Source organism: Ylistrum balloti, unplaced genomic scaffold (genome assembly GCF_031769215.1).
Source record: "Ylistrum balloti isolate Yb309-2 unplaced genomic scaffold, AGI_CSIRO_Ybal_v1 Utg369694, whole genome shotgun sequence".
NCBI classification, from domain to species: domain Eukaryota; kingdom Metazoa; phylum Mollusca; class Bivalvia; order Pectinida; family Pectinidae; genus Ylistrum; species Ylistrum balloti.
This window is the reverse complement of record NW_026781928.1, coordinates 325,178-352,817: the sequence shown is the minus strand read 5'-3', so window position 1 is coordinate 352,817 and position 27,640 is coordinate 325,178. Positions and strand designations below refer to the sequence as shown.

The 27,640-nt window shown below is 34.7% G+C and overlaps 1 protein-coding gene across 1 annotated transcript; it reads right to left on the bottom strand.

The window, feature by feature from the left end:
• Positions 1-345: 345 nt before the first annotated feature.
• LOC132565125 (endothelin-converting enzyme homolog) lies at positions 346-24,487 on the bottom strand. The gene is made up of 19 exons (XM_060229733.1): positions 24,315-24,487; positions 22,914-22,936; positions 22,770-22,781; positions 20,227-20,369; positions 19,642-19,836; positions 16,873-16,902; positions 12,283-12,456; positions 11,344-11,529; positions 10,585-10,683; positions 10,064-10,188; positions 9,053-9,275; positions 7,016-7,192; positions 6,369-6,472; positions 4,796-4,906; positions 4,475-4,542; positions 3,668-3,792; positions 1,788-1,952; positions 740-816; positions 346-445 (listed from the first exon to the last, which is right to left on the bottom strand). The coding sequence occupies exons 1-19, from the start codon at positions 24,485-24,487 to the stop codon at positions 346-348; spliced, it is 2,310 nt and encodes a 769-aa protein (XP_060085716.1).
• Between the last annotated feature and the right edge of the window lie 3,153 nt (positions 24,488-27,640).

The window sequence follows — 27,640 nt, the reverse complement described above, 5'->3', positions numbered from 1 at the left end:
CAATAAGCTTATAAGGGAGATAATTCAAAATAGACAGAGGTGTCTCAATAAAAAAAATCATAAGGGAGAAAACTCACAATGGAAAGATAAAAATGCACATACATAAATTGAGTATAGATATATATGAAACAGTAGAATCCATAACCAAAGTTTGCATGATTTAAATGTATTGAGATGTTAGAAAAGCTGAGATTCAAGACATACAAAAATACTTAATCAATTTAAAAAAATAAAGAATGACAGAACTTTCTAAGAGGTTGTTTGTCATGATTTAGATAACTCGATACAATGTCTAGATCATTGATGGTAGATGAAACATTGATTGTTTATAAAACTACATCCTCATCACCAAATTACACATTTATGGTCTGGATTCATGGGCGAGTTCCGTGGACAGTGGAAGGCTCTGGCAAAGGCATCTGAGTTAGACAAGGCTCCGATGACCCTACAACACAACATATCATGAACACTTCAGTTTTGAAGAATTTTGCAGTTCAAAAATATGACAGGTGTAAGACATTGCTTTATCACACTTCAAAAGTTATAGTATTTTACGTCACCTGTTATATACACACTAGATTCAAATCAGAGGTCAACAATTATAGGACAATTATATAAATTTACAAGCAGTTCTATACAAATTATAATAAAAAATTCGTTGGTTTATTATCATGTATGGGCTGATTACTTAATAAAGAAGATATGATAATATCAAGTTTTTATCAGATCATCCTCTCACCTGTATTTTGCATAGGTATGTTCATCAATTAGAATAGACTGTTTAGCGTAGGCAGGTGTATAGTAGGAACACCACAGCTAAAACATTGAAACAGGTAGAATATAATAACATCAAATCTAAGTGTAAAATACAGTATCAGTGAAAATGATCAATATCCCAATAAGAACTTATTGCACACAAAGGGCATTAACTCTGTAATTGAAGGATTTAAGGCACTGAATTTGGTACACTGCACATTCTGTCAGTATGACCAATGTATATGCCAAGTTGTCCTAGATTTAATAAAAGCAAAGTTAGGCTACGGAAACAAAAAGTTTAACAAATGGCAGCAACTCTGTAAATTAAAAAGTTGTGGACCCTGAAATTGGTACACTGCATATCATGTATGAACAATGTGCACACCATAATTCACCATCCTTGTTTTATTGTGACCAAAGGTATGCTCTGGACATGAAAGAATGGACAGAAAAACAGATGGAAAGACAAATTGACAGAAAAAATGGCAACTTTACGCTTGCTGAAGGATTTTGGAGAGTATAATCATTCAATATAAAAAGGTAGACATAATTACTTTAGATGGAAGTAAGGAAATACAACCACAACACACCTCGGTAGTTTCTGTATTTCATTTGCTACAAGAACGGTTCTGATGAAGCATCACCTATGATGCAAAACCAGTCAACCATAAAAAAGTAGCAATTGAAATACAGAAACTTTGGAGGTGTGTTGTGGTTGTATTTCCTTACTTCCACTTGTCGCCTATACAACCGCCCTAGATATATCCACACTACCAACTAGGGACCTTAGCTGGAACTTAATTGTACCTCTGCATTGGTTCCAAACAGATTTAACAATAAACATTTATCAAACAAGATTTATTCAAGATTTAAAACAATAGAAGTTTATAACTTTTTTAACAATTAACAAACAAACAAACGACCCAATTTTTTATGATTAATTAATACCATAAACATGGTCAAATATGAGAAATCACATCAACTCCCATAAAAAAGGTGACAAGACGGTAAAAAAAAAGTTTTTATAATACCTGAGAAAATCCCACATAAAACAGTTGATCTTCATCAAGTTCCAAACCAGGATACTTAAGCAGATCATCAGAATGACTGTTCCTCCACTTCTTGTAAGCCTGGTATGCAGTTTTCAACCCTCCATTATCAGCTATATTTTCTCCTAGAGTGGTGTCCCCTCGTATCTATAAATAAATCATAATTTGTAACAATGTATTATGGTACTGTCCATGGAAACATGTTGGAAGAAGAAAAATCCTGCTTTTCTGGAGTATCCTACTGGACAGAATTATAAAGATTGATCATCTGACATCAATTGCATTTTTCCAACTTAAATTGATCACTTTTGTAAATCTGTATTGGAAATGTGGGCGGGGTATTACTGTGGGAGGACTGGAGTACCTGGGAGACACCCATGTGATCAGGTAGGTGACCCCATATCTTTTTAAATCCATCCCAGGAATCAAACCCTGGATGGCTAGGTATAGTAAGTGTGTTACACCACTGTACCACCACCCTGAGGCTGAGGGTAATAGTAATGAAAATAATTAAAATGAGTTTCCATTTCATATAAAACAAGCTGAAGAATTATCATTTTTAGTTTTTTTGGCAAAGAAAATGAACAAATGTGAAATGTGCTTCATTAATAAAATTTTCTTTTTACATTTTTAACGAGAAAACAACGGCTACCAAACATCAAATAAATTGATGTTTAAAACGTTTGGGAAACATAAGCACTTTGAATCTCTGACATTAAATAGTTTGATGTTTTGCTTGACAAAAGTACACCACCATTTTGACAAAAGGACACCATCATTTTGACAAAAGGACACCACCATTTTGACAAAAGGACACCACCATTTTGACAAAAGGACACCATCATTTTGATTACCACAGTCTGCTATATGATGTATTTTATCATGTTATGTATAACTGTTTACAAAACTGTAGCAACAACAAAGTAGCAAAACTCTGAAACAGAAATTGTAAAAAACATATTAAACCTTTACTTTACCTCAAAACCAGAAAATCTGCAAATTTCAATGCAATGACCAGAAAATACGACATAATTTTTTGTTTAATCTTACAAGAGGCTGGGGCAAATAACAAATTCCAAAAATTAAGGAAATCTAATGCTCTGGAAAATATTATTACCATGAGGAGTATATATATATATAGTTCAATTAGATGAGAACATTATGTATTGTTTAAATATATTAACGTAAAATGCCAACAAGGCAAATAAACTTGATTATCGCTAACGTTTTCAAGCCATGTCTCGGCTATCTTCAGGCAATTACTTTAATGTCTTGGTTACACCATTATGACGTAATGTAAACAATAATGTATAAGGGGAGATAATGATGTTATTAATATTTGTAAGGCATAATGACACTAATTAATTCGCATTTAGTGCCGGCTTGAAGAGTTAGACAAACATATCCTCTTTGCAAAGTTGCTTTGTTGTACTTGAAGCGGACATCTTATGAAAACATTAGCGATAATCAAGTTTGCCTTGTTGGCCTTTTATGTTTACACATATATATAATGTAACTTAAAAATGCTTTGTGTATCGATAAGACATTTGAAAAGAATAAAATCAATATGCCAAACATATTGTTTGTCAAAATATTTAAACCAGCTCTCAATGCTAGTTAAGGTTTTGAAAAAATCTTTTACACATATTTTATTAATAACAAACGCACATAAATGTAAAGTCAATATACTGCGAACGATAACGTTATCTCCATCTTCCCTTATGTATGATGTCACAATGTCCTTACCAAGACGTTACAATAAATGTATCGCATCAAGATGGCCATTACGCCTGAAAATGTTAGCGGAATACATTTGCAGTGTTGATTTCATTCTTTTCAAATATATATATCTATATACTTACATGGACACCTTCTACCTCATAACTTGAATATTGTTTCACCATACAACCTGTCCTTCGTTTAAATCCAAGTATTGAGGAATTAGTCCACCAGTTATGTAAATTACCATTAAGATCATATTTTCGTCCTGGAAATTAACAGAAAAGGTCATATTAATATTGTCAATGGAATAACAGAGACAAGGTCATCATCGTATAACCAGTATTTACTGTTACATCTTTTATATAATAAGGTATTAGTAGAACAGACACCTGAAAGGGAGGCATGAAGTCACATGATGATTTTGATGGGAAAAACTTGGGAAAAACTAAGTATGGAAGAAACCTGTCTGACAATAGAGGAGACAAGATATGCTTTAAATAAAAACCAGTTTGCTATCTGACCCCCTTTTGACCTTATGCCCTTTTGTCTGTAGAGGAGTCAAACAACTGCTGAGTAAAAATGGCATTTTCTAAAGGTGGAAACAATAATGTTGGTATGTTTGCTGTCTAGAGTTATCTCCCATGACAATCACACATTGCTATTCTGGACAGGATATCAAGGCCATTGAGAAAGAGATGAAAAATACCTAAAATGGCTGAGATTTTGACAGTTGTGTCCTTTCTGAAAAAACATAAAAATGCTTAATGTTTCAGGAAAAATTCCAGAAACTGTCAAAAATAGACTGTATAATTGATAATATCAATTATTTATATTTTGTTATGAAGATGCTGATGCACAAAAATTGAGACATCAGAGTATGACTTTCAGGACAACATTGCTGACATACAAAACCACACACATCAGGCATTACTGTCAATAAATCTTACCTGAATTATCAAACCCATGTGTTAACTCATGGCCAATGATCATCCCAACTGTACCGTAGTTAAATGGACTGAAATGTATATATAGTACATGAATATTGAAGGTCTCATCTAAGGTATGTACTGTAATGTTACTGTCAAATTCACAAGAATATCTAATGTGACAGATTTACAGTGTACATAAACTATCATATCATATGACCATGTAGGCCTTGAATTTCCTTGATACAACATAATTACCAATATAATAGATAGGATAATTTATTTATCTATAAACTTTTTTTTTCTTTTCTTCCTTTTCAGAATTTTTTTTTTGTCACTTACATTGGGAATTCTGGGTCAAAGAAAGGCTTTTGTAAAATTCCAGCAGGGAAAGCGATGCTGTTGTATATAGGTGAGTAGTAGGCGTTGACTTCAGTAGGCATCATGGCCCACCTGAAACAGGTAAACGAGGCATAAACAAACAGGTAAATTACAGGTAAATCACATGTAAATAAATTACCTCAGTAGGCATCATTGCCCACCTGTAACAGGTAAACAAGGTATAAACAAACAGGTAAATTACAGGTAAGTAACATTTTAAATAATATTGTGAAAGAACAGGGAAAATACGCATTCCTGTTGAGTGCCCAACAGTAATCAAACCCAGGTCTCTGGCCTGATAAACGACCAGCTCTACCGACTGAGCCAAAGAAGCATGCTCAAGCAGCTGAAATGGAAACCCTGGTAGCTAGTGACAGGCATTTCAATGGTAACTGTTTTCAAGTTACATAATGTATGTTCCGGTAATGGTGATTTTAACAATTTTGGCAATTCTGACTGTTTGTTTCCATGGTAATGAGAGAATTATCAGAAATGAAACCTCCTGCATAGTGAAAGACGCTGCTGGACCACTAGATCAATACATGTACAAAGTTTCCTGGGCCTTTTGGTGATTGAGAAGATATTTCAAGATTGTAGTGCATTTGGCCCCCGAGACGTTGAAGGTCATTCATTTGAACAATCTTGGTAGTCCTTTTCCCCTCTATGGTTTAGGCACAATATCATAACCCTTATCCTTTTCCTTACAGAGAAGAAGAAGTTTGAAGTTTTTTTTCATCACATTTGACACCTGTTACCTTCAAAGTTAGTCCAGGTCATTCATTTGAACTACCTTGGTAGCACTTCATCCTAGCATGCCACATGACCAATATCAGTACTCTGGGCCTTTCAGCTAATGGGGAAAACCCTTTTCTCCTGTATGCTTAAGGCCCAATATCAATACCCTTGGCCTTACAGAAAAGAAGCAGTTTGATTTTTTTTTTTTACACATTTGACCCCTGTGACTTTGAAAATGGGTCAAGGTCATACATTTGAACAACTATAGTCCTGATTCCCAGAATGCTTACTGCCTAATATCAATACCATTGGCCTTACTGAGAGGAAGTTTTTTGAAAATTTTCATATATTTGACCCCTATGACCTTTGAAATTGGGTCAAGGTCATTCATTCAAACGGACTTGGTAGCCCTCTATCCTAGCATGTTACATATCAGTGCCCTGAGCCTTCCTGTTAAGGGCCAAGTGAGCTAAAAATTATGCATTTGAAAGCTAGAGACTTGATAAAGAAAGATGTTAAGTAGGCCCTACTCATGATTTTATTGAGCTACATGTATCGACTCTAGAGGCATCTAGTCTTTGAATAAAAGTCCTTATAAAAACCAGAAAAAATCCCTTTAGAATTAAAATCTTAAACTGTGTGACTGTGTTGTAACAGGGGAATGATTACAAATAGCTGAAGTGACCAATTACACAGTGATCAATATCACTTGAAGCTTTTACAATTGATGCTAGTTAAAAACCCTCAGAATTTCATCATACTTATCCATTAGATTTTATTTGATAAACAGTAAACTTACTCATTAGGGTCTGGAGGCTTGCCAAGTTTGTCCAGATTTTTACGAACGCTGTATTCTAAAATTTGGAATACACTCTTTACAAATTTTGCAGGTGTTACTGTAAGCTGAAAGGTAAAGAACAGAATGTTATAATTTGTACAAAAATTATGAGTTTTCATCCCTAACAATTCAAACTCAATTATTTTTTTCCCTTAGGCACCCAGTAAGTCTACTGAAGTATTTAAAAAACATATAAATCTGAAATGATAAGATGAATTGAAAGCGAGAGATTCAAAAAAATAAATGTGAACTTTTACATCTATTTATAACATATGTAATGAATGAAAACGACTGGAATTGTTTTGAATATTTTTTTTTAATTTGCGAGCCACAGAAAACAAACAGATTTATATGGTAAGTCATAAGAGCACAACACAAACAGAACATTATTATATTTTACCTTGTCAGTACCATTGTTTTTTTAAGCAGAGAATCCAAAACTGAATTTGGTGAATTTTTCAAAAGACAAAATGTTGTTATGATACCTTGAGAACTTAATAAAGAGTTAATAAATAAATATAGAAGTAAAAAAATATTCTTCAACTTTTATACCCTAATAAGGACTAGTTGAATAAAACCACTTGAATGTGTTGTGTTGTTATTCTCACATTTTCGTAATACTTGTCGAGTTTAACAGGATCAAGGATCCAGTCCGGGTAGGCAATTTTTTTGCTGACTTTTTCTGCTTTCTCTACAGCCTTCTCTCGTGTCGCGTCATCCATCCATGTCACGCTTGGGAGATTTGAAATAAAAGCTGCCCTCACTTGTTCCAGTATATCTTCCACCTGATTAAGTAAAAACTTTCTGAAAATCTGGGACCAGTTGTACTTTATAAAATGTTACTGTCCCCAAGTTTTAAGAGAAACGTTGATAACTAAATTTTCCCAAAACAGCTAGAATAAGAGGAAAGATACTGAACTATGAGCAATTTATTCAAAATATAACAGGTGTTTTGTAATTACAGTCTAACCTGTATGAAACGGCCACTGTTTGGAAATTATGAAAGTGGCCTTTATAGAGAGGTGGCCTCTTAATTGAGGTTCCTTATTTATGAACCAAAGTTGCAGCAATTTGCACATTGATATCTGAATACAGTTAAATAATAAGATATAAAACATCATCTGTTATTATTTATTATCTTGTTAGCAAGTAATTTGAAGACAGACCAATCTTATACTTATGACACAACTATAAATAAAAAAGTACAAAATTGAAAGGAAGGCATGTACAAGTTTTAATGAAGCTATTGAAATAAAGAGCGAATGTCTGATTGTTTCGAATGGCTGTCAATACATGCATTTGCTATCAGATCGTCAATCTCCATAAGACAAGACAGAATATTACATTTGCCCCACTGTATTGCAAACTTTTTCATTTTTGCCAAAGAATCAATTAAGTCGTTCATTAACATAACTGGTTTGACTTCACTCTTGTCACATTCACTTTTGATATCATCTGTTTCCTCTGATTCACAATCCGTGTCCTCCTCTCGAATGCATGCCAGTATTGAACCACTTCCACATTAAATCATTTATATCTTCATTTCCTGATTGATGTCTTTTTCTTTTCCTTTCACCGAACACATTATTTTCTATGGCCTCTAAAATTTCGACTTTTCTTTTTAATATTTGGAGAACTTGTGTCCTGCCAACACCGAGGTCTTTAGCAATGACCCGTGCACTTTTTCCAGTCTCAAGCATCGAAAGTGCATTGTAGCGCTCTTCAAGAGTTAAAGTTTTTCATTTGCTGCTCATATTTTGAAGTGATTGGCCACAATAGTGATAATATGCCTGCATTGTGTATACCAGTGAGGTAAATGAAATCAAACTCAATATAAAATTAATAGAGAATTGTGTTTACGTGCCATCAGCTGTTTTCTTTGTAGGAATGTTCACGGGGCAAGAAAATGTGACTCGCAGTCAAGAAAGCTTTTCAAATGACTTATGGTCATATGGTCAAAAGGGCCATTTAAACGAGGTTCGATCGCGAGTTTGGAGATGAAAAGGCTGGCCGCGTTAGACAGGTGGCTGTTAAATTAGGTATTATTAATGAGCAAAAACGATTGGGAGGGTCTGCAAACGGCCGTTATAAGCAGGTGGCTGTCTAACCAAGGTGGCTGTTATGACAGTTTAGACTGTAAATCATTTCCTTGTAATGTTTGTTTGCTTGCTAGGTTTATCCACCTATTAACTGCCTGGGTAATTTTGTGCCAGAGTCTGTTGCTTCACTAAACAACCTATGGGAGGCCTGCTGACACTGTTAAGATATGTGTACATACAACTCTTGAAATGAAATCGAAGTCCGGGGAATATTAACAGCAGAATCTATGGTAAAGAAATTGAAATAAACGTGTACTGCATGTCTTTTTATCTTCTTTAAATTCCTATTGATGTAAGGCAAGGCTGAATGTAAAATGGCCAAACCTCGGGAAATAAAAACTATAACCATGCATATAAGAATATGACCCATATATCATAAAACTGTATACCATAAAAAGACAAGGTAAGACTATTTTGATTCCCAGTATAGAGTAAGCACTGTGTATATAATTCTCACTGAATTTGGATGCATATTTTCAAATAATTTTTAAAATTTGACCACATCTTAACATATTCAGTGTAAGATTCTTTTTTTTTTGGACTGACCTGGGCTTTGCTTGTCTCGGCAAAGTAGTCTTGCACATACAGAGCTCCTGCACCATATCCTACAGTAGCAACAGCTTTGTTCATACAACGCATCCAGCGAGGATCAAGTTTGGACACACCTGTCTCCACCTTGGCCAGGATGAGTGAAAGATCAGAGAAACGCTGGGGTAAATATCCAGATAATAAACTGACAGAAGTGAAGACCATGTAGTCGGCTAAAACACTGCAACAGACAGTTTACATATCAGCTGAAACATTACATAGTAACAGTATGCTGGGCAACACCTGTCATATAGATATTTCTGTCTTTTTGTGATGCAGAGTTATCTGCTCTTGTAAGCATTAATTGACTGTCACATTATAAATTTCCATGAGAAAGTAACGTTGATTTCTTAAGAAGTTCATACTCCCACAAACCAATAATGAGGAATAAACACTCACTCAAAAGAGCAGAACACTAGCATTTGTTTGAGAAAGATACAAAACTCTTATCAAACCTGATCTCAGATTTTATTATTATTACATTCTTAACGACCCGTCAACACATAAAAGGTCATTAGGGCCATCAAACGGTAAAACACACAGCGATCCAAAAGGAAAAAACATTAAACAAACCAAAAGGTAAAAGACAAATGTTAAAAATCTTAAATGGGTATGTTAACACAAAAGATTAAAATGCTACGTCATAATCTATTATATAGACCAACATCTTTCAGGTAATGTAGAATTTTATAAATCTCAACAGTTTCAAAAAAGGATTTTAGCCATGTAATGTTACGATAAAAACATTCTCGAGTAGACAGAAGGCCAATGCAGTATAATAAAAAATGTTTAACGTCGACCATTAAATCAACTTATTTTTTTATGATGCATAGCAGATAAAATTTGTAGAGTTTCTCTATATTTGAAGACATTCAAGATGAATTAAATACATTGTCCCCAGCAAATGTTTTTCTCCTGAACCAAAATTTTGAAAAACAGACATCTAAACTACATAACAAGGAAACTAACCTCTTTGGTGTTTTGGCCAGAAGAGGGGTGAGATCTTTCAGGTACTGTGGTGTGGTCACCAGGATCTGTGTATCATCTGCTAACTCCCTTCCAAATACACCATTGAGGTAGTCATGTATATTTATCTGAAAGGCAAAGGGAGGTAAGTAGGTATATCAGAGGAGGTACCTGTTGGCACAATGTTTATGCAGAGAAACTGCAAACTCAACTTTTATTTCACATGAAACATTCTAGTAAAGAAAATGATACAAGCTGTGAATGTTCTCCATGAATTCATTGTCAAAAAACAAAACTATAAGTACATCCAATCCTATTATCATCACCTTTAGTCAAAATTGATTTATCTGCTGTGAAATTTCAGGGAGGATTTATCTCCCCTGATAAGAACTCTTTGCCACTTGAAGCAAACCAGTCAGGTGTTAATCTCCAACATGGTTAATGTTACTGTACTTACTATCTAACCCTGACATAGAACAATCAGGATCGGTTTGAATCATGTTATTGGGGAGGATATTACCTACCATAGAGTCAGTCCCTAAGTACTTGTCCTGAAGCTCTTTAATTGTCATTTTGTTGTAAGTTTTCACGGGATCTTGTAGTTCTTTCTTTGTTCTGTAAATCTACAATACAAATAATACAAAATTATAAAATCTACATACAATAAGCTAAAACATATAGTATATGTGAGAAGCAGACTTATTATCAATGTTATTTGTAATATGTTCTAATGAACTAAATGAAATCCTAATGTATTACAAATACAGGACATCCCTAAGATACTCTCTGTGTGACAGTGACTTACTTGCTCTTGCAGAACGTGGGTCAGTAAAGAAATCATGTTTAGTAAGCAAATGTATGAAATTTACTTACTTTAAGACCCAGGTTACAAATTATAGTTATTCTGATGTTTTAGAAGCATAATTTTGGATCAGTAATGTCAAAGCCAAACCTGGATTACTTTTTCAAGACAACTCTGAATAAATTGAATTAATGACATACAGGTCTCTTGGATTCAGTTATCACTGACAAGTTTTCGCAAAAAGATAAATTACATTACTGATAATTTCAAGTTGTTGAAGGTTAGTTTATATCTGTCCAATCTATTATAATATTACTTTTAAAATGTTGAAGAATACCATATTCATAATGTGTTTTTTCTCTTCAATTATAAAAGATGACATGAAACTTTGTATATGCTCAAAAAAACCAATCATTCAATCTATCAGAGGAGAAACAACAAAAACAAAATGGCTCAGTTCCATTTCATACAACTGACTTACTAATGCTAGCTGCTGTTCAAAGTTGTAAACTGCCTCGATCTTCGTCCTGACTTCACTTTCCTTGCCTCCGACATAAACTGTCCAATTGGTGCCATAATTTATGTAGGCGTCCTTCAGTTCCTTGTACTTAGAATTGTTAGTGTAATACAGTTCACAGGATCCTAGGGTGAGACCACTCTGTGAAAGCTGATAACAAGAGTTATGTCCCTTAGTTGATGTACAAGTAGTACGGGAAGACTGCCCTAATTTGTAAGTTTATCAACAACAAGATTTGCAGCCCTTATTTAATATATAAGTGGAATTATTGAATTTATCTGATGTACAAAATGTGCTTCTCTTTTCTTATCTACAGTGCCTTGTATTCAAAATAACATTCAATCATATATTTACAAAACAATTTTTTTTTGTCAATTTCTAAATCTTTCTCAAAATCAATTTTTTGTTGAAAATTATTCATTCATTCCATGCATATATTATTACATAGGTAATGATATTATATAATCATACACAGGTATGATATTTTATAATCCTACACAGGTATGATATTTCATAATCCTACACAGGTATGATATTTTATAATCCTACACAGGTATGATATTTTATAATCCTACACAGGTATGATATTTCATAATCCTACACAGGTATGATATTTTATAATCCTACACAGGTATGATATTTCATAATCCTACACAGGTATGATACTTCATAATCCTACACACGTATGATATTTTCTAATCCTACACAGGTATGATATTTTATAATCATACACAGGTATGATACTTTATAATCCTACACAGGTATGATAATTTATAATCATACACAGGTTCTGATATTTTTTAATCCTACACAGGTTCTGATATTTTATAATCCTACACAGGTTGTGATAGTTTCTCGAAGATTTTGACACAAAATCATGATTTGATGATTATTTCCACCTACTGTTATAATGTTGACAGTGTTGTTTCGGTCGTCGTTACTGACACCCATTCCCAGCAGTGGTTCGTTTAATCCAGTACTGGCTATTTTCACCAAAGTATCCATGAAATTCCAGGAACTGTTATCCCATGGTTCTGTGTTGTCAGTCAGAGTCCAGGATCCAAACTCATTAATTACCTGTAAACAAGAAACATTCTACATTAACTTAAAACCCAGGAAAAAACCTAAGTTCAATATCTCGGGAAGAAAACTACATCTCCCAACAACAACAATAATAGTAAGACTTAGGAGGGACAGGTAACCAACATCTCTAAAATAAGCAGCCTTAATATGACCTATCACCTAGGGGACTTATATCTCAAACAACCTTTACAAATACTTATGTCTACAGCAGGTGACTAAAGTCCTCAATCAACCTTTACAAATACTTATGTCTACAGCAGGTGACTAAAGTCCTCAAACAACCTTTATAATTACTTATGTCTACAGCAGGTGACTTAAGTCCTCAAACAACCTTTATAATTACTTATGTCTACAGCAGGTGACTTAAGTCCTCAAACAACCTTTATAATTACTTATGTCTACAGCAGGTGACTAAAGTCCTCAAACAACCTTTATAATTACTTATGTCTACAGCAGGTGACTGAAGTCCTCAAACAACCTTTATAATTACTTATGTCTACAGCAGGTGACTAAAGTCCTCAAACAACCTTTATAATTACTTATGTCTACAGCAGGTGACTAAAGTCCTCAAACAACCTTTATAATTACTTATGTCTACAGCAGGTGACTAAAGTCCTCAAACAACCTTTACAATTACTTCATCTATAGCAGGTGACTAAAGTCCTCAAACAACCTTTACAATTACTTATGTCTACAGCAGGTGACTAAAGTCCTCAAACAACCTTTATAATTACTTATGTCTACAGCAGGTGACTAAAGTCCTCAAACAACCTTTATAATTACTTATGTCTACAGCAGGTGACTAAAGTCCTCAAACAACCTTTATAATTACTTATGTCTACAGCAGGTGACTTAAGTCCTCAAACAACCTTTATAATTACTTATGTCTACAGCAGGTGACTAAAGTCCTCAAACAACCTTTATAATTACTTATGTCTACAGCAGGTGACTTAAGTCCTCAAACAACCTTTACAATTACTTATGTCTACAGCAGGTGACTTAAGTCCTCAAACAACCTTTACAATTACTTATGTCTACAGCAGGTGACTAAAGTCCTCAAACAACCTTTACAATTACTTATGTCTACAGCAGGTGACTTAAGTCCTCAAACAACCTTTACAATTACTTATGTCTACAGCAGGTGACTTAAGTCCTCAAACAACCTTTACAAATACTTATGTCTACAGCAGGTGACTAAAGTCCTCAAACAACCTTTACAATTACTTATGTCTACAGCAGGTGACTAAAGTCCTCAAACAACCTTTACAATTACTTATGTCTACAGCAGGTGACTAAAGTCCTCAAACAACCTTAACAATTACTTATGTCTACAGCAGGTGACTACCTCAAACAACCTTTACAATTACTTATGTCTACAGCAGGTGACTAGTCCTCAAACAAACCTTTACAATTACTTATGTCTACAGCAGGTGACTAAGTCCTCAAACAACCTTTACAATTACTTATGTCTACAGCAGGTGACTAAAGTCCTCAAACAACCTTTACAATTACTTATGTCTACAGCAGGTGACTTAAGTCCTCAAACAACCTTTACAAATACTTATGTCTACAGCAGGTGACTAAAGTCCTCAAACAACCTTTACAAATACTTATGTCTACAGCAGGTGACTAAAGTCCTCAAACAACCTTTATAATTACTTATGTCTACAGCAGGTGACTAAAGTCCTCAAACAACCTTTATAATTACTTATGTCTACAGCAGGTGACTAAAGTCCTCAAACAACCTTTACAATTACTTCATCTATAGCAGGTGACTAAAGTCCTCAAACAACCTTTACAATTACTTATGTCTACAGCAGGTGACTAAAGTCCTCAAACAACCTTTACCTTATGTCTACAAGGTACTTCCTCATTTATAATTACTATGTCTAGCAGGTGACTAAAGTCCTCAAACAACCTTTACAATTACTTATGTCTACAGCAGGTGACTAAAGTCCTCAAACAACCTTTACAATTACTTATGTCTACAGCAGGTGACTAAAGTCCTCAAACAACCTTTATAATTACTTATGTCTACAGCAGGTGACTAAAGTCCTCAAACAACCTTTAAGTCCTCAAACAACCTTTACAATTACTTATGTCTACATATCAGGTGACTAAAGTCCTCAAACAACCTTTATAATTACTTATGTCTACAGCAGGTGACTTCCTCAAACAACCTTTAAATTTTATGTCTACAGCAGGTTACTTAGCAGGTGACTAAAAACAACCTTTATAATTACTTATGTCTAAACAACCTTTACAATTACTTATGTCTACAGCAGGTGATCTAAAGTCCTCAAACAACCTTTACAATTACTTATGTCTACAGCAGGTGACTAAAGTCCTCAAACAACCTTTATAATTACTTATGTCTACAGCAGGTGACTAAAGTCCTCAAACAACCTTTACAATTACTTATGTCTACAGCAGGTGACTAAAGTCCTCAAACAACCTTTACAATTACTTATGTCTACAGCAGGTGACTAAAGTCCTCAAACAACCTTTACAATTACTTATGTCTACAGCAGGTGACTAAAGTCCTCAAACAACCTTTACAAATACTTATGTCTACAGCAGGTGACTAAAGTCCTCAAACAACCTTTATAATTACTTATGTCTACAGCAGGTGACTAAAGTCCTCAAACAACCTTTATAATTACTTATGTCTACAGCAGGTGACTAAAGTCCTCAAACAACCTTTACAATTACTTATGTCTACAGCAGGTGACTTAAGTCCTCAAACAACCTTTACAATTACTTATGTCTACAGCAGGTGACTAAAGTCCTCAAACAACCTTTACAATTACTTATGTCTACAGCAGGTGACTAAAGTCCTCAAACAACCTTTACAATTACTTATGTCTACAGCAGGTGACTAAAGTCCTCAAACAACCTTTACAATTACTTATGTCTACAGCAGGTGACTGTCCTACAATTACTTATGCAGGTGACTACTTATGTCTAAGTCCTCAAACAACCTTTACAAATACTTATGTCTACAGCAGGTGACTAAAGTCCTCAATCAACCTTTACAAATACTTATGTCTACAGCAGGTGACTTAAGTCCTCAAACAACCTTTACAATTACTTATGTCTACAGCAGGTGACTAAAGTCCTCAAACAACCTTTACAATTACTTATGTCTACAGCAGGTGACTAAAGTCCTCAAACAACCTTTATAATTACTTATGTCTAAAGCAGGTGACTAAAGTCATCAAACAACCTTTACAATTACTTCATCTAAAGCAGGTGACTAAAGTCCTCAAACAACCTTTACAATTACTTATGTCTTACAGCAGTGTGACTTAAGTCCTCAAACAACCTTTACAAATTACTTATGTCTACAGCAGGTGACTAAAGTCCTCAAACAACCTTTACAATTACTTATGTCTACAGTCTACAGCAGGTGACTAAAGTCCTCAAACAACCTTTATAATTACTTATGTCTACAGCAGGTGACTGAAGTCCTCAAACAACCTTTACAAATACTTACGTCTACAGCAGGTGACTGAAGTCCTCAAACAACCTTTACAATTACTTATGTCTACAGCAGGTGACTTAAGTCCTCAAACAACCTTTATAATTACTTAACAGCAGGTTACTTTTATGTCTACAGCAGGTGACTAAAGTCCTCAAACAACCTTTACAAAATTACTTATGTCTACAGCAGGTGACTAAAGTCCTCAAACAACCTTTACAATTACTTATGTCTACAGCAGGTGACTTAAGTCCTCAAACAACCTTTACAATTACTTATGTCTACAGCAGGTGACTAAAGTCCTCAAACAACCTTTACAATTACTTACGTCTACAGCAGGTGACTGAAGTCCTCAAACAACCTTTATAATTACTTACGTCTACAGCAGGTGACTTAAGTCCTCAAACAACCTTTACAATTACTTATGTCTACAGCAGGTGACTTAAGTCCTCAAACAACCTTTACAATTACTTATGTCTACAGCAGGTGACTAAAGTCCTCAAACAACCTTTACAATTACTTATGTCTACAGCAGGTGACTTAAGTCCTCAAACAACCTTAGCAGGTGACTTAAGTCCTCAAACAAACTTTATAATTACTTATGTCTACAGCAGGTGACTGAAGTCCTCAAACAACCTTTACAATTACTTACGTCTACAGCAGGTGACTGAAGTCCTCAACCTTAACAATTACTTACGTCTACAGCAGGTGACTAAAGTCCTCAAACAACCTTTATAATTACTTATGTCTACAGCAGGTGACTTAAGTCCTCAAACAACCTTAACAATTACTTCATCTATATCAGGTGACTAAAGTCCTCAAACAACCTTTATAATTACTTATGTCTACAGCAGGTGACTTAAGTCCTCAAACAACCTTTACAATTACTTATGTCTACAGCAGGTACCTTTACAATTACTTATGTCTACAGCAGGTACAATGCTGTCTGATTGAAATACCTAAAAAATAGCACTAAGCCTATTTAAGACAAATATGTCTATTTTTAAAAACAACAAAACTTGGCTAACTACTCTCTGTTTTATCAACACAAATAGTTTTTTTATATCTACATGTATTTTGTCTGTGACTTTATTAACTACACAAATGTAAATATATTCCTTTAGGAGTATTTAGATATATACACCCCATCTGTATAAAAAGGTCATAGAACATCAATCTGACCAATAAAAAGGGGTTTATTTGACCTCTGACCTTCACCTTATGTCTACTTTATCTCATTTCTTTATTTATAATTAAAGTTTTTCTGTATCCTCAGTCATTACTATGCTCTTGTGATTGCAAGTAGATTAAAAAGGTCATATTATCTTTAATGTATTAACAAACGTCATCTGACATAAACTAAATTGTGACATCATGGTCATGTGACCTCATCTATATTACCAAATGCCAGAGAAGCTTACGATCAACATTACCAATATATTATATTGCATTTATTTATTAGCCCCCATGTGACGTGTTTTAATTAAGATAATTTACACCTGATATTGCTGAACATGATCTTTCGGGTTGTTCCGGAAAGCATACATGTCCATGACAATAGGTAGAAACATCAAAGGGAGGGTAATTATAATCTGTTTCATAAAGGTACTGCATGTACCTGAGATATTTTAGCTGTGGATCTACCTGTAATTTTTACAGATATTACAGATGTATCATTATAAATCAACAATTAATTATTGATATTTTGTCTGTTAATACTTCAGTATTGCAGACAGAAAGTACATGTAAACATGCACATGTCCTTCTAAAAATTGAATCAACTTCTTCCTGTGTCAAATTGATAAATAATAAATCTACGCATAATCATTTACATAATCATGTAAAGGTCCGCATGATTACCTATTGGTCTAAATTGTTACAGGCACATGATAGCAAGTACTCTTATATTTCATACACTGTTTTATATAAAAGTAACATTAGAAATGGTATAACTAGTCAGTGGCTGTTATATATCAGAAAAATCTTGAATGAATGTGGTTTAAGCTATATATGGGATATGCAAAGTACTATAAATGTAAATGTAGAATGGTTGAAGTTGACTGTTAAACAGATCTTAAAAGACCAGTATATTCAGAAATGGAAAAGCGATGTTTTTAATTCCTCTAAGTCAGCATGCTATAGGATATTTAAAGAATCTTTAAATTTTGAAAATTGTATTGAACAGCTTGATGATAGGGACCGGATAATGTTATGTAAATTTTGAACAACTAATCATGAGTTTATAATTGAAATGAGTAGATGGAATGGTATTGCGTGGGAAGAAAGATTTTGTACGTATTTTAATGATTATAAAATTGGAGATGAATTTCATTATTCATTAGAATGTTGTAGATTTCTCAGTAAAAGGAAGTATTACTTAGGTGAATATTATTGTAAAAGAGTAAATATAATTAAATTCCAATCATTATTAAATACAAATAATATTAATTACTAAAACAAATGTGTAAATTCATCAGATTTATATTTTCAATTGTTTGTCCTCCATGACATCAATTATATATATTATTAATGTTTCTGCCTCTGTGAACCTTTAATTGTTGTATATGTGTTTTGTATGACATTCCCTATGTACATTTGTAAAAAGAGAAATAAATTGAATTGAATCATGTTTTACAAGATTGAACTAAGATAAGTTAACAGTTTTCATATTAAAACATTACACTGGAAAAATATCATCTGAACCCAAAAATGTTATAATCAAAAATTATATAGTGGAAATGATATGACAATAGTTTATATTATTTTGGAATATACAACAAAAATAATATAACATCATTAAAAATTGCATAATAATTAAATATACATTATGTCACCATACACGGCATAATAATTACATGTACATTATGTCACCATACACGGCATAATAATTACATGTACATTATGTCACCATATATCTTTTTCTATTATATTACATCTTTAATTATTTTATTTTATTTCCTTTTTTGGCTAAGTTTTTTTTTTATACATGTACAGGTGAGAACCACAGGTAAAAAAACAGGTAAACCGAACTAACATTAATGATATAGACTATAATCACTGTAAAAACCGAACTAACATTAATGATATAGACTATAATCACTGTAAAAACCGAACTAACATTAATGATATAGACTATAATCACTGTAAAAACCGAAATAACATTAATGATATAGACTATAATCACTGTAAAAACCGAACTAACATTAATGATATAGACTATAATCACTGTAAAAACCGAACTAACATTAATGATATAGACTATAATCACTGTAAAAACCGAAATAACATTAATGATATAGACTATAATCTCTGTAAAAACCGAACTAACATTAATGATATAGACTATAATCACTGTAAAAACCGAACTAACATTAATGATATAGACTATAATCACTGTAAAAACCGAACTAACATTAATGATATAGACTATAATCACTGTAAAAACCGAACTAACATTAATGATATAGACTATAATCACTGTAAAAACCGAACTAACATTAATGATATAGACTATAATCACTGTAAAAACCGAACTAACATTAATGATATAGACTATAATCACTGTAAAAACCGAACTAACATTAATGATATAGACAATAATCGGGTACATGTTTATAACATGTATGCATTCCCGGATACAGCCCAATCACCTATTCACAATATAACAGGTGTCATCAAACCGAGGTCTGACTCCTCACCTTTTTAAGGTCTTCAGTGATTTGATCTTGAATGGCTTGGAATGTTCCATATTTTGGTTTGCTTTCTGGGATAACTGTTGTTTTAATCCAGTCACCACATGCGTAATTATAGAAATCATTACAGGGGTCAACGGAGGTGTCCATCTTCTGTAGAATGTAGGCGCTCGTCTTCACACATGACGACGTATTACACACCTGGTTACCAATAGCAACAGAGATGAAAACTAAGAGAGATAATCTTTAGGTAGGATTAAGATCAAAAACATAGAATGGACAGTAACTCTTCTAAATACGTTGGAATCAAACGGTTATTTAAGGAACCACAACTTCATATGTCATAAGCCTGCAGAGTTTTAAAGTGTTTAGTTGAAAATTGAGGGAGGAGATTTCCCAATATGAATATAAAAAAATAATGGGCAGCAATTCTGACATTAATAGAGTAAAATCAAACTAACAAATGAAAATTTAAGTCAAATATACATACAAACAATACCACACCACAATATGTCCCATCAGATTTGACAGGTTTAAGTATAAATACATATTGGAATGTTGTTGTACAGGTAAACTGATGATAATACAAACCTCCCCATCTCCTTTATACCGATTCTGGTACTGCCAGATGACAACACTCGACAAAATGGCTATCAGGATAATGGCAAAGACAAGGAAACAGAGGAACTGTTGATGTCTCTGTTTCCATTCTCCTGACTTCTTCTTCGTTGAATCTTAAAAGGTCAACAAAATATTTAACATCAAATTTTTTTTCTAGATATAATTTTGGGATTGACAGCAAACTTTGTGTACATGCTTTTAAAAACATACAATTTCTGTTTATTAGGTTTTGCTGCTTGAACTCTCAGCCAAGGATCTCCTTGTAGTAGCTGGTGACTACCTCAGTGAACAACATACAGGAGGCCCAACACATTACATCCAGAGCAATAAGGTAAATGTCTTGCCCAAGGACACAAATATGTAAAAGCAATAACAAGTCTAATTAGTTTCCAGAGAAACAAACCACCATATGGCTAGTGAGCTCCAAATTTTCACAATTTACCTGAGACTACGTAGGCCTCTAATCAACAGAGCTACTGTGGTCCCTCTACAATTATTTAACGATGATATTCTTCTGAACTATAATATACATGTTACAGCTTCAGTATGTAGTTTAAATATAGCGATAAAAGTTAATAAACAACTTTATAATTGTACTCGGCTAACAAAAACTAATAACATGCTAAAATTTTATTGTGTTAAATTAAGTAAACTTGCAGTATTTATGTATGAAGAATGAAACTTGTACACTTTTAAATAACACATTACGAAGAAATGAAGCATAAAAAGTTAATACATTCCACACATACTTGGTACATACACATTTATGCATTAAACCTATAATCTTTAAATATTCATGCTGATATGAATGCAGATAAGGTATATCATTATCTAAAATCTCATATCATTCATATCAGATATTGAATATTAATTTCAATTTCAAACCATAATTTGTTTAAAGAAAGTTCAATACTGCAGAGTCAAAAATGTTTGTAGGGGATTTGGTTCATTTTGTGGGCAAATTCACCAATTTATATGTCAGTGAACTGACAAAATCAATACATGTATCAGTAGATTTTCTGAGCTACGTTTACCTAGGAAATCAGATGTCAACAAAAAAGTAATTATTAAAATTAGTCCCAAGAGAAACATTACAACAGTTAAAGTAAAAACCATTTAAACTAGCAATTAGCCATAATAGTAATTGTAGTTAATCAACCTTTACTTACTGTAAACATACGGAAATGCAAACACCTTTTATATTATTGAAACAATTTTTGTATTATTGTTTTCTAACGAGTCCAATTTCTCCCCTAACTTTAAGATTAAACACTGGTGTTTGTCTTGGTTGTTAGGTTCATCATACCATAGCCATGGATATTTCCAGGTGACTACCTCACTGAACATAATACAGGAGAGTCACAGGCCATCCACAGCAAAGGGGTAAATAGTCTTGCCTATTACAAGGACAAGATTACACATCACATTTCAGTCTTTTTCTGTGCAGCTTGCTGAGAATCACAATCAGTCGTGGGTGCTACCGAGATAAACTACTAGATTAAGAGTATATACTGTCATACTTTATATTAGAAAGGGCCCCTCAATGTGTCTAAATAGACTCTTATCCTGAATGTTACATATCATATTGAAGAATTTTTGTTTAATGCTTTAAAAACAAAATTTGCCTGTAAAATATAAATTGACATTTCAACTTTGACCTAGCCTCACCTTTGGCTCTGTCATATTCACCTGTAATCAGGCAACTTCTCATTTGATTTCAAATAAGTATGTTCCACTACATTGTTTGGCATGACAAAATATTCACTATTTTAGATCTCAATTTGACCTTGACCTTTGACCTTAAATGTCTGTAAAATATTTGAATATACCTTGACCTTTGATCTATTACCTAATGTGTGGTCACTGGTGACATCTCACTGTACTGAGTGTTACTGTGTTAAGGACAACAGAGATCAGCAAAACATTCCCTAGAACGTACATTAGAGCCAGCTATTAATCTATTATTGTAACAGCTGATATCATATTTCTTGCTTATTATGATGTTTTGGCCATGTACTAAATATGCTATTCTCGTAAAAAACAAAACAAAATGTTTATTATGATACAATACAGCTGCACCAGTTATTCTATTTTTGCTATTAAAAATAGATTTTCTTTAGCAACATAACCCCCGGCCAGTGTTTATATTTCACATCTGGACTGTTCCTTACAACAACTAATCTACTTGGCCTATAACTATAGTAAGATACCATTACATAACAAACAATGTTATATCAAGCTCCTAAAGTATATCCATCTAGAAACCAATTTGAGTTTAATCTTCATCATCCTTCATCATCTTCAATAAAAATCCAGGAAGAAACATATGAATGCAATCAGGTTAAAGGTTATTGGTAACAATATGTAGTACAATCACCTTATTTTGATGGCACTCCAATTTTTGTGGTTTTCTTTTTAAAGTCATACATGAATAAATTGATTACCTCATCTATTACTAGAATACCACTAAATCTGAAAATAGGAAGTCAAATGTTTGTAATAGAACAGGGAACAACATAGTCCTACTATTTATTGGCTCCAAAGGATTCAAAGTCAAGTATCATGAAAAACAGTGCTCCGTTGGTATCTAAATATATGTACCAGTCACACCGATCCCTTCCTACACCAATCCCCTCCTACACTGAACCCCCTCCTACACCGATCCCTCCTACACCGATCCCTCCTACACCAACCCTTCCTCCACCGACCCCCACATACACCAACCCCCACATATACCGACCCCCTTCCACACCAACCCCCTCCCACACCAACCCTCTCCAACACAGATCCCCTCCCACACAGACCCCCTCCCACACTGACCCCCCCCTACACCGACCCCCATATACACCGACCCCCACATACACCGACCCCCTCCTACACCAATCCCCTCCTACACCGACCCCCTCATACACCAACCCCCACATACACCGATCCCTCCTACACAGACTCCCTCCTACACCAATCCCTTCCTACACTGACCCCCTCCTACACCAACCCCTCCTACATCAATCCCCTCCTACACTGACCTTCTCCTACACCGATCCCCTCCTACACCGACCCCCTCCTACATCAATCCCCTCCTACACTGACCTTCTCCTACACCGTTCCCCTCCTACACCGACCCCCTCCTACATTAATCCCCTCCTACACCAATCCCTTGCTACACAGACCCCCTCCTACACCGACCCCCTTCTACATCAACCCCCTCCTACACCGGCCCCTCCTACATCAACCCCTCCTACACCGATCCCCTCCTACATCAATCCCCTCCTACACCGACCCCCTCCTACACCGACCCCCTCCTACACCGACCCTCACATACATCGACCCCCTCCCCCCCCACATCAATCCCCTCCTACACCAACCCCTCCTACATCAACCCCTCCTACACCGATCCCCTCCTACACCGACCCCTACATACACCAATCCCCTCCTACACCGACCTCCTCCTACACCAACCCCCTCCTACATCGACCCCCTCCTACGCCAACCCCCTCCCACACCGATCCCCTCCTACACTGACCCCCTCCTACACCTACACCTACGCCCTCCTACACCGACCCCCTCCTACACCTACACCCTCCTACCTCCTTTCAGGTAATTCATTTGTTGAAGTACAATGTATCAGTTGTCAAGTAATAGTAAATCTAAGATCAAACGAAAAATTTTAAAAACACAAAAATTACTGTTAACTCAGAAACCTTCATATAATAAATCTCATCATCCAATTAAAAATCACCATTTAAGTTTGAACAGCTGGATCAGGATGAACAAATTATGTGAAATTTATAATCCTTGGTGATCAATATGACTCCATCCCCACACAAATAACCAGAGAGTCAGAAAAAAATATAAAAAACAGTCACAAATATAACTCAAGTGTCTCCAAGTTGGAAAAAATTCATAAAAACATTGTCACACATAGAACCAGAAAGTCTCCAAGTCGGAAAAAAATCATCAAAAACATTGTATAATGAAGTGTCCAAGTCAGAGTTGGACAGAAAATATTCCAAGGTATATTGCCCTTGAGAATCACACTAATTAATTCTATGTCACACATCTTACCGATGTCAGATTCGGAGCCTGAGCTGGACAGACTTCCATCCAAGGCTTGATATTTATATCCCTCAGCAATCATCCTGTTTCTTGCCTTTTCTACTTTTGTGATGCCCTTGTCCAACCCATCTTTTTCTGGTATAAGGTTTGCATTCTCCTTTGTAGTTTCACTCATATTGAAGCTGGAGGCTTATTTCTCGGACCTCCACACGGCTCCAGTTCACTGGTTGTTGAATTATTTCTCCATGGGCATTTTACTGTTAAACGGTATTAATAAGTTCACTTTTCTGTCTGTCTCTATGAGATATATACATAATGACAGGGCGACGTCCTGAAGCATGGTAACAGCTGTTACCCTGACGATAATGCTAATTTACCACCATTTATGTATTACCTAGTAATAATAAATGTATAGATGTTCACATCTATAAAAACTCTACCTTACAGGTGTCTAATTTATTTCATCAAACATTTTTTCAGGAAAAATATGAATATCTAGATCTATACTATCCTTCATCATGTCAGTCTTTTACATATTTTCTCGATTGAATGAAGTCAATAATTTTTGAAGAATTCAAATAGTATGTTAAATTATTAATATTAATTATAATTTTTATTCTATGGTATATACCTTGGTTTTGTTGATTTTTTTGTCACAGTGTTGAAGGGTTGTTTTACATCTGTATATTACAGTCATAGTGATTTCTTACATCTTTTAAATGATTATGAAACATTGTATAGATGGAAAGCCTGCTAACAAGATTTAATATGTCCGACCCCTACCTATATAGCATCTATAACAGGTGGACATAAGTAAACAAAACAAAATAATGTACATCTGTCATGTATTAGTGAGTAGGAGGATGCCATTGTGAAAAGTCTGTGTGTGCGTGTGTAAATCAAAATTATGAAAATTCCACTTCTGATTGCTACATGTAATAATGTAATTAACACTAACGACCAGTTACTGTATTGATTTCATCCAACAAATTACAGAACTAATAATAACAAATTGCAGAAGTAATAAAACTACAATCGCTTATTTACCAGTAAGTCTACGCGTGCTTAAATAAGTATTAACCCATACTTAACAGGAATATAATTCTGGGTCGTTAGAATGATGGGAGTTTTCAGGACTTTGATGGAGAAAGTGACCAGGATTGTCCTATTTTATGTATTGTTGCTCATTTTGAGAAATTTATTAAGATTTTCAGTTAAAACATGCAGGTAAAATCCAAATATCTCTCCCAAGAATGATCCAAGCAAATAATTTCAGTAAGATTACTAGGATGAATACAAGTAAATGTTGTATAATGATCCGACCATTTGACACTGATTTTGAAGTTTTATATGTTATAGTCTCAGAGTATGTTACTGGCTGATGACGGTAATATTATATCACTGAAGCAGAATTAATGGTTTTATCAATTAACAGAAAGAAAACATGTATTATGCATAGCTTTTATAGAGAAAACATGTAATTTAAAGGCATTGTATGTACTTAGAGTAATTTACAAAGGAAGTTTACATACCAATTTTTCATACCAAAAACTTCAAAAAATATCTAATATTGATAAATATATTGTGGTGTTGTTTAAGGGCTGTAGTTAAAGTAGGAACAAACTACATGTAACAAAAAGAGTAACCATAGAAACACACACTGATGTATACAGTCTAGTCTTCATAATCTTATTTACCTCTGACATGGCTGGACCACAGGCAGGGTCAATTCTATATCAAAATGTCAAATGTCACACACACAAAGTGGTGGGTGGGGGATAGTAGATAATAGTTGGACATTATCTGTGAACAGGTCGTTTAATAACTGTGGATAAATGTTTATTGAAGAATAAGTGGGAATAGTTTGTTTCCTCTTCTCTGTTTTTATGCAAGGGAAGGGGGTCTATATGGGGGGGATTGGGGGTCTGAGGGGTGCAGGATGGAGACATGTGGGGTATAGGGTATAAATGATATTTCAGATTGGGGATTGGAGGTACATTGTATACTCTGATCAGATGGTCTAACGTGTAGTGATCTGTCTCTGTCTAGAGGTAACTCTGATCAGATGGTCTAACGTGTGGTGATCTACCTCTGTCTAGAGGTAACTCTGATCAGATGGTCTAACATGTGGTGATCTGTCTCTGTCTAGAGGTAACTCTGATCAGATGGTCTAACGTGTGGTGATCTGCCTCTGTCTAGAGGTAACTCTGATCAGATGGTCTAACATGTGGTGATCTGTCTCTGTCTAGAAGTATACTCTGATCAGATGGTCTAATGTGGTGATCTGCCTCTGTCTAGAGGTAACTCTGATCAGATGGTCTAACGTGTGGTGATCTGCCTCTGTCTAGAGGTAACTCTGATCAGATGGTCTAACGTGTGGTGATCTGTCTCTGTCTAGAGGTCTAGAGGTAACTCTGATCAGATGGTCTAACGTGTGGTGATCTGTCTCTGTCTAGAGGTAACTCTGATCAGATGGTCTAACGTGTGGTGATCTACCTCTATCTAGAGGTAACTCTGATCAGATGGTCTAACATGTGGTGATCTGTCTCTGTCTAGAGGTAACTCTGATCAGATGGTCTAACGTGTGGTGATCTGCCTCTGTCTAGAAGTAACTCTGATCAGATGGTCTAATGTGGTGATCTACCTCTGTCTAGAGGTAACTCTGATCAGATGGTCTAATGTGGTGATCTGCCTCTGTCTAGCAACTCAATGTCTTCTCAATACATACATGTTTATAGCAAACTTTAAAGATCTTTCTGAAAATATCAAGTGAGACAATATTGTTCCAGTAACAGATTGGTTGAGAGAAATCACAACATTTGTACAGGTTTCAATGAGGCCCTTTGAGAGCCAGTGGTGTAACAGCACTATATACATGACACTGTTTTCAGGTGATTTACAACTATTCACCAGTTACATCAAAATAGGTTTTAAACAGATCACATATTAGAGCTGACACATTCCATCTAGTGATATTTAATATTTAAATATCAACTTGGTTATTTTACAACAAACAACAAGCTTTTAAACTTATATTAATCACTCTTGTGGGCAGATAGAAGCGTACAACGGGTCTCTCTGGGGAAAAAACCTACATGGTCTGACAGGTTACCCCCATAGCTTTTACCATCTGTTCTGGGAATCAAACCCAAGATGCCTAGTTGACCACCCATAGAGATGGCTGCATGACTTTTGACCTAGTTTTAGGTGTGAAGGTCATGGTTGCCTTTAATCTTTGGCCTAGAATGAAGGTAGATTTTACCTTTACATGTAAACCTATATCAAGGTGATGGTAACCTTTGATCTTTGACCTAGAATGAAGGTAGAT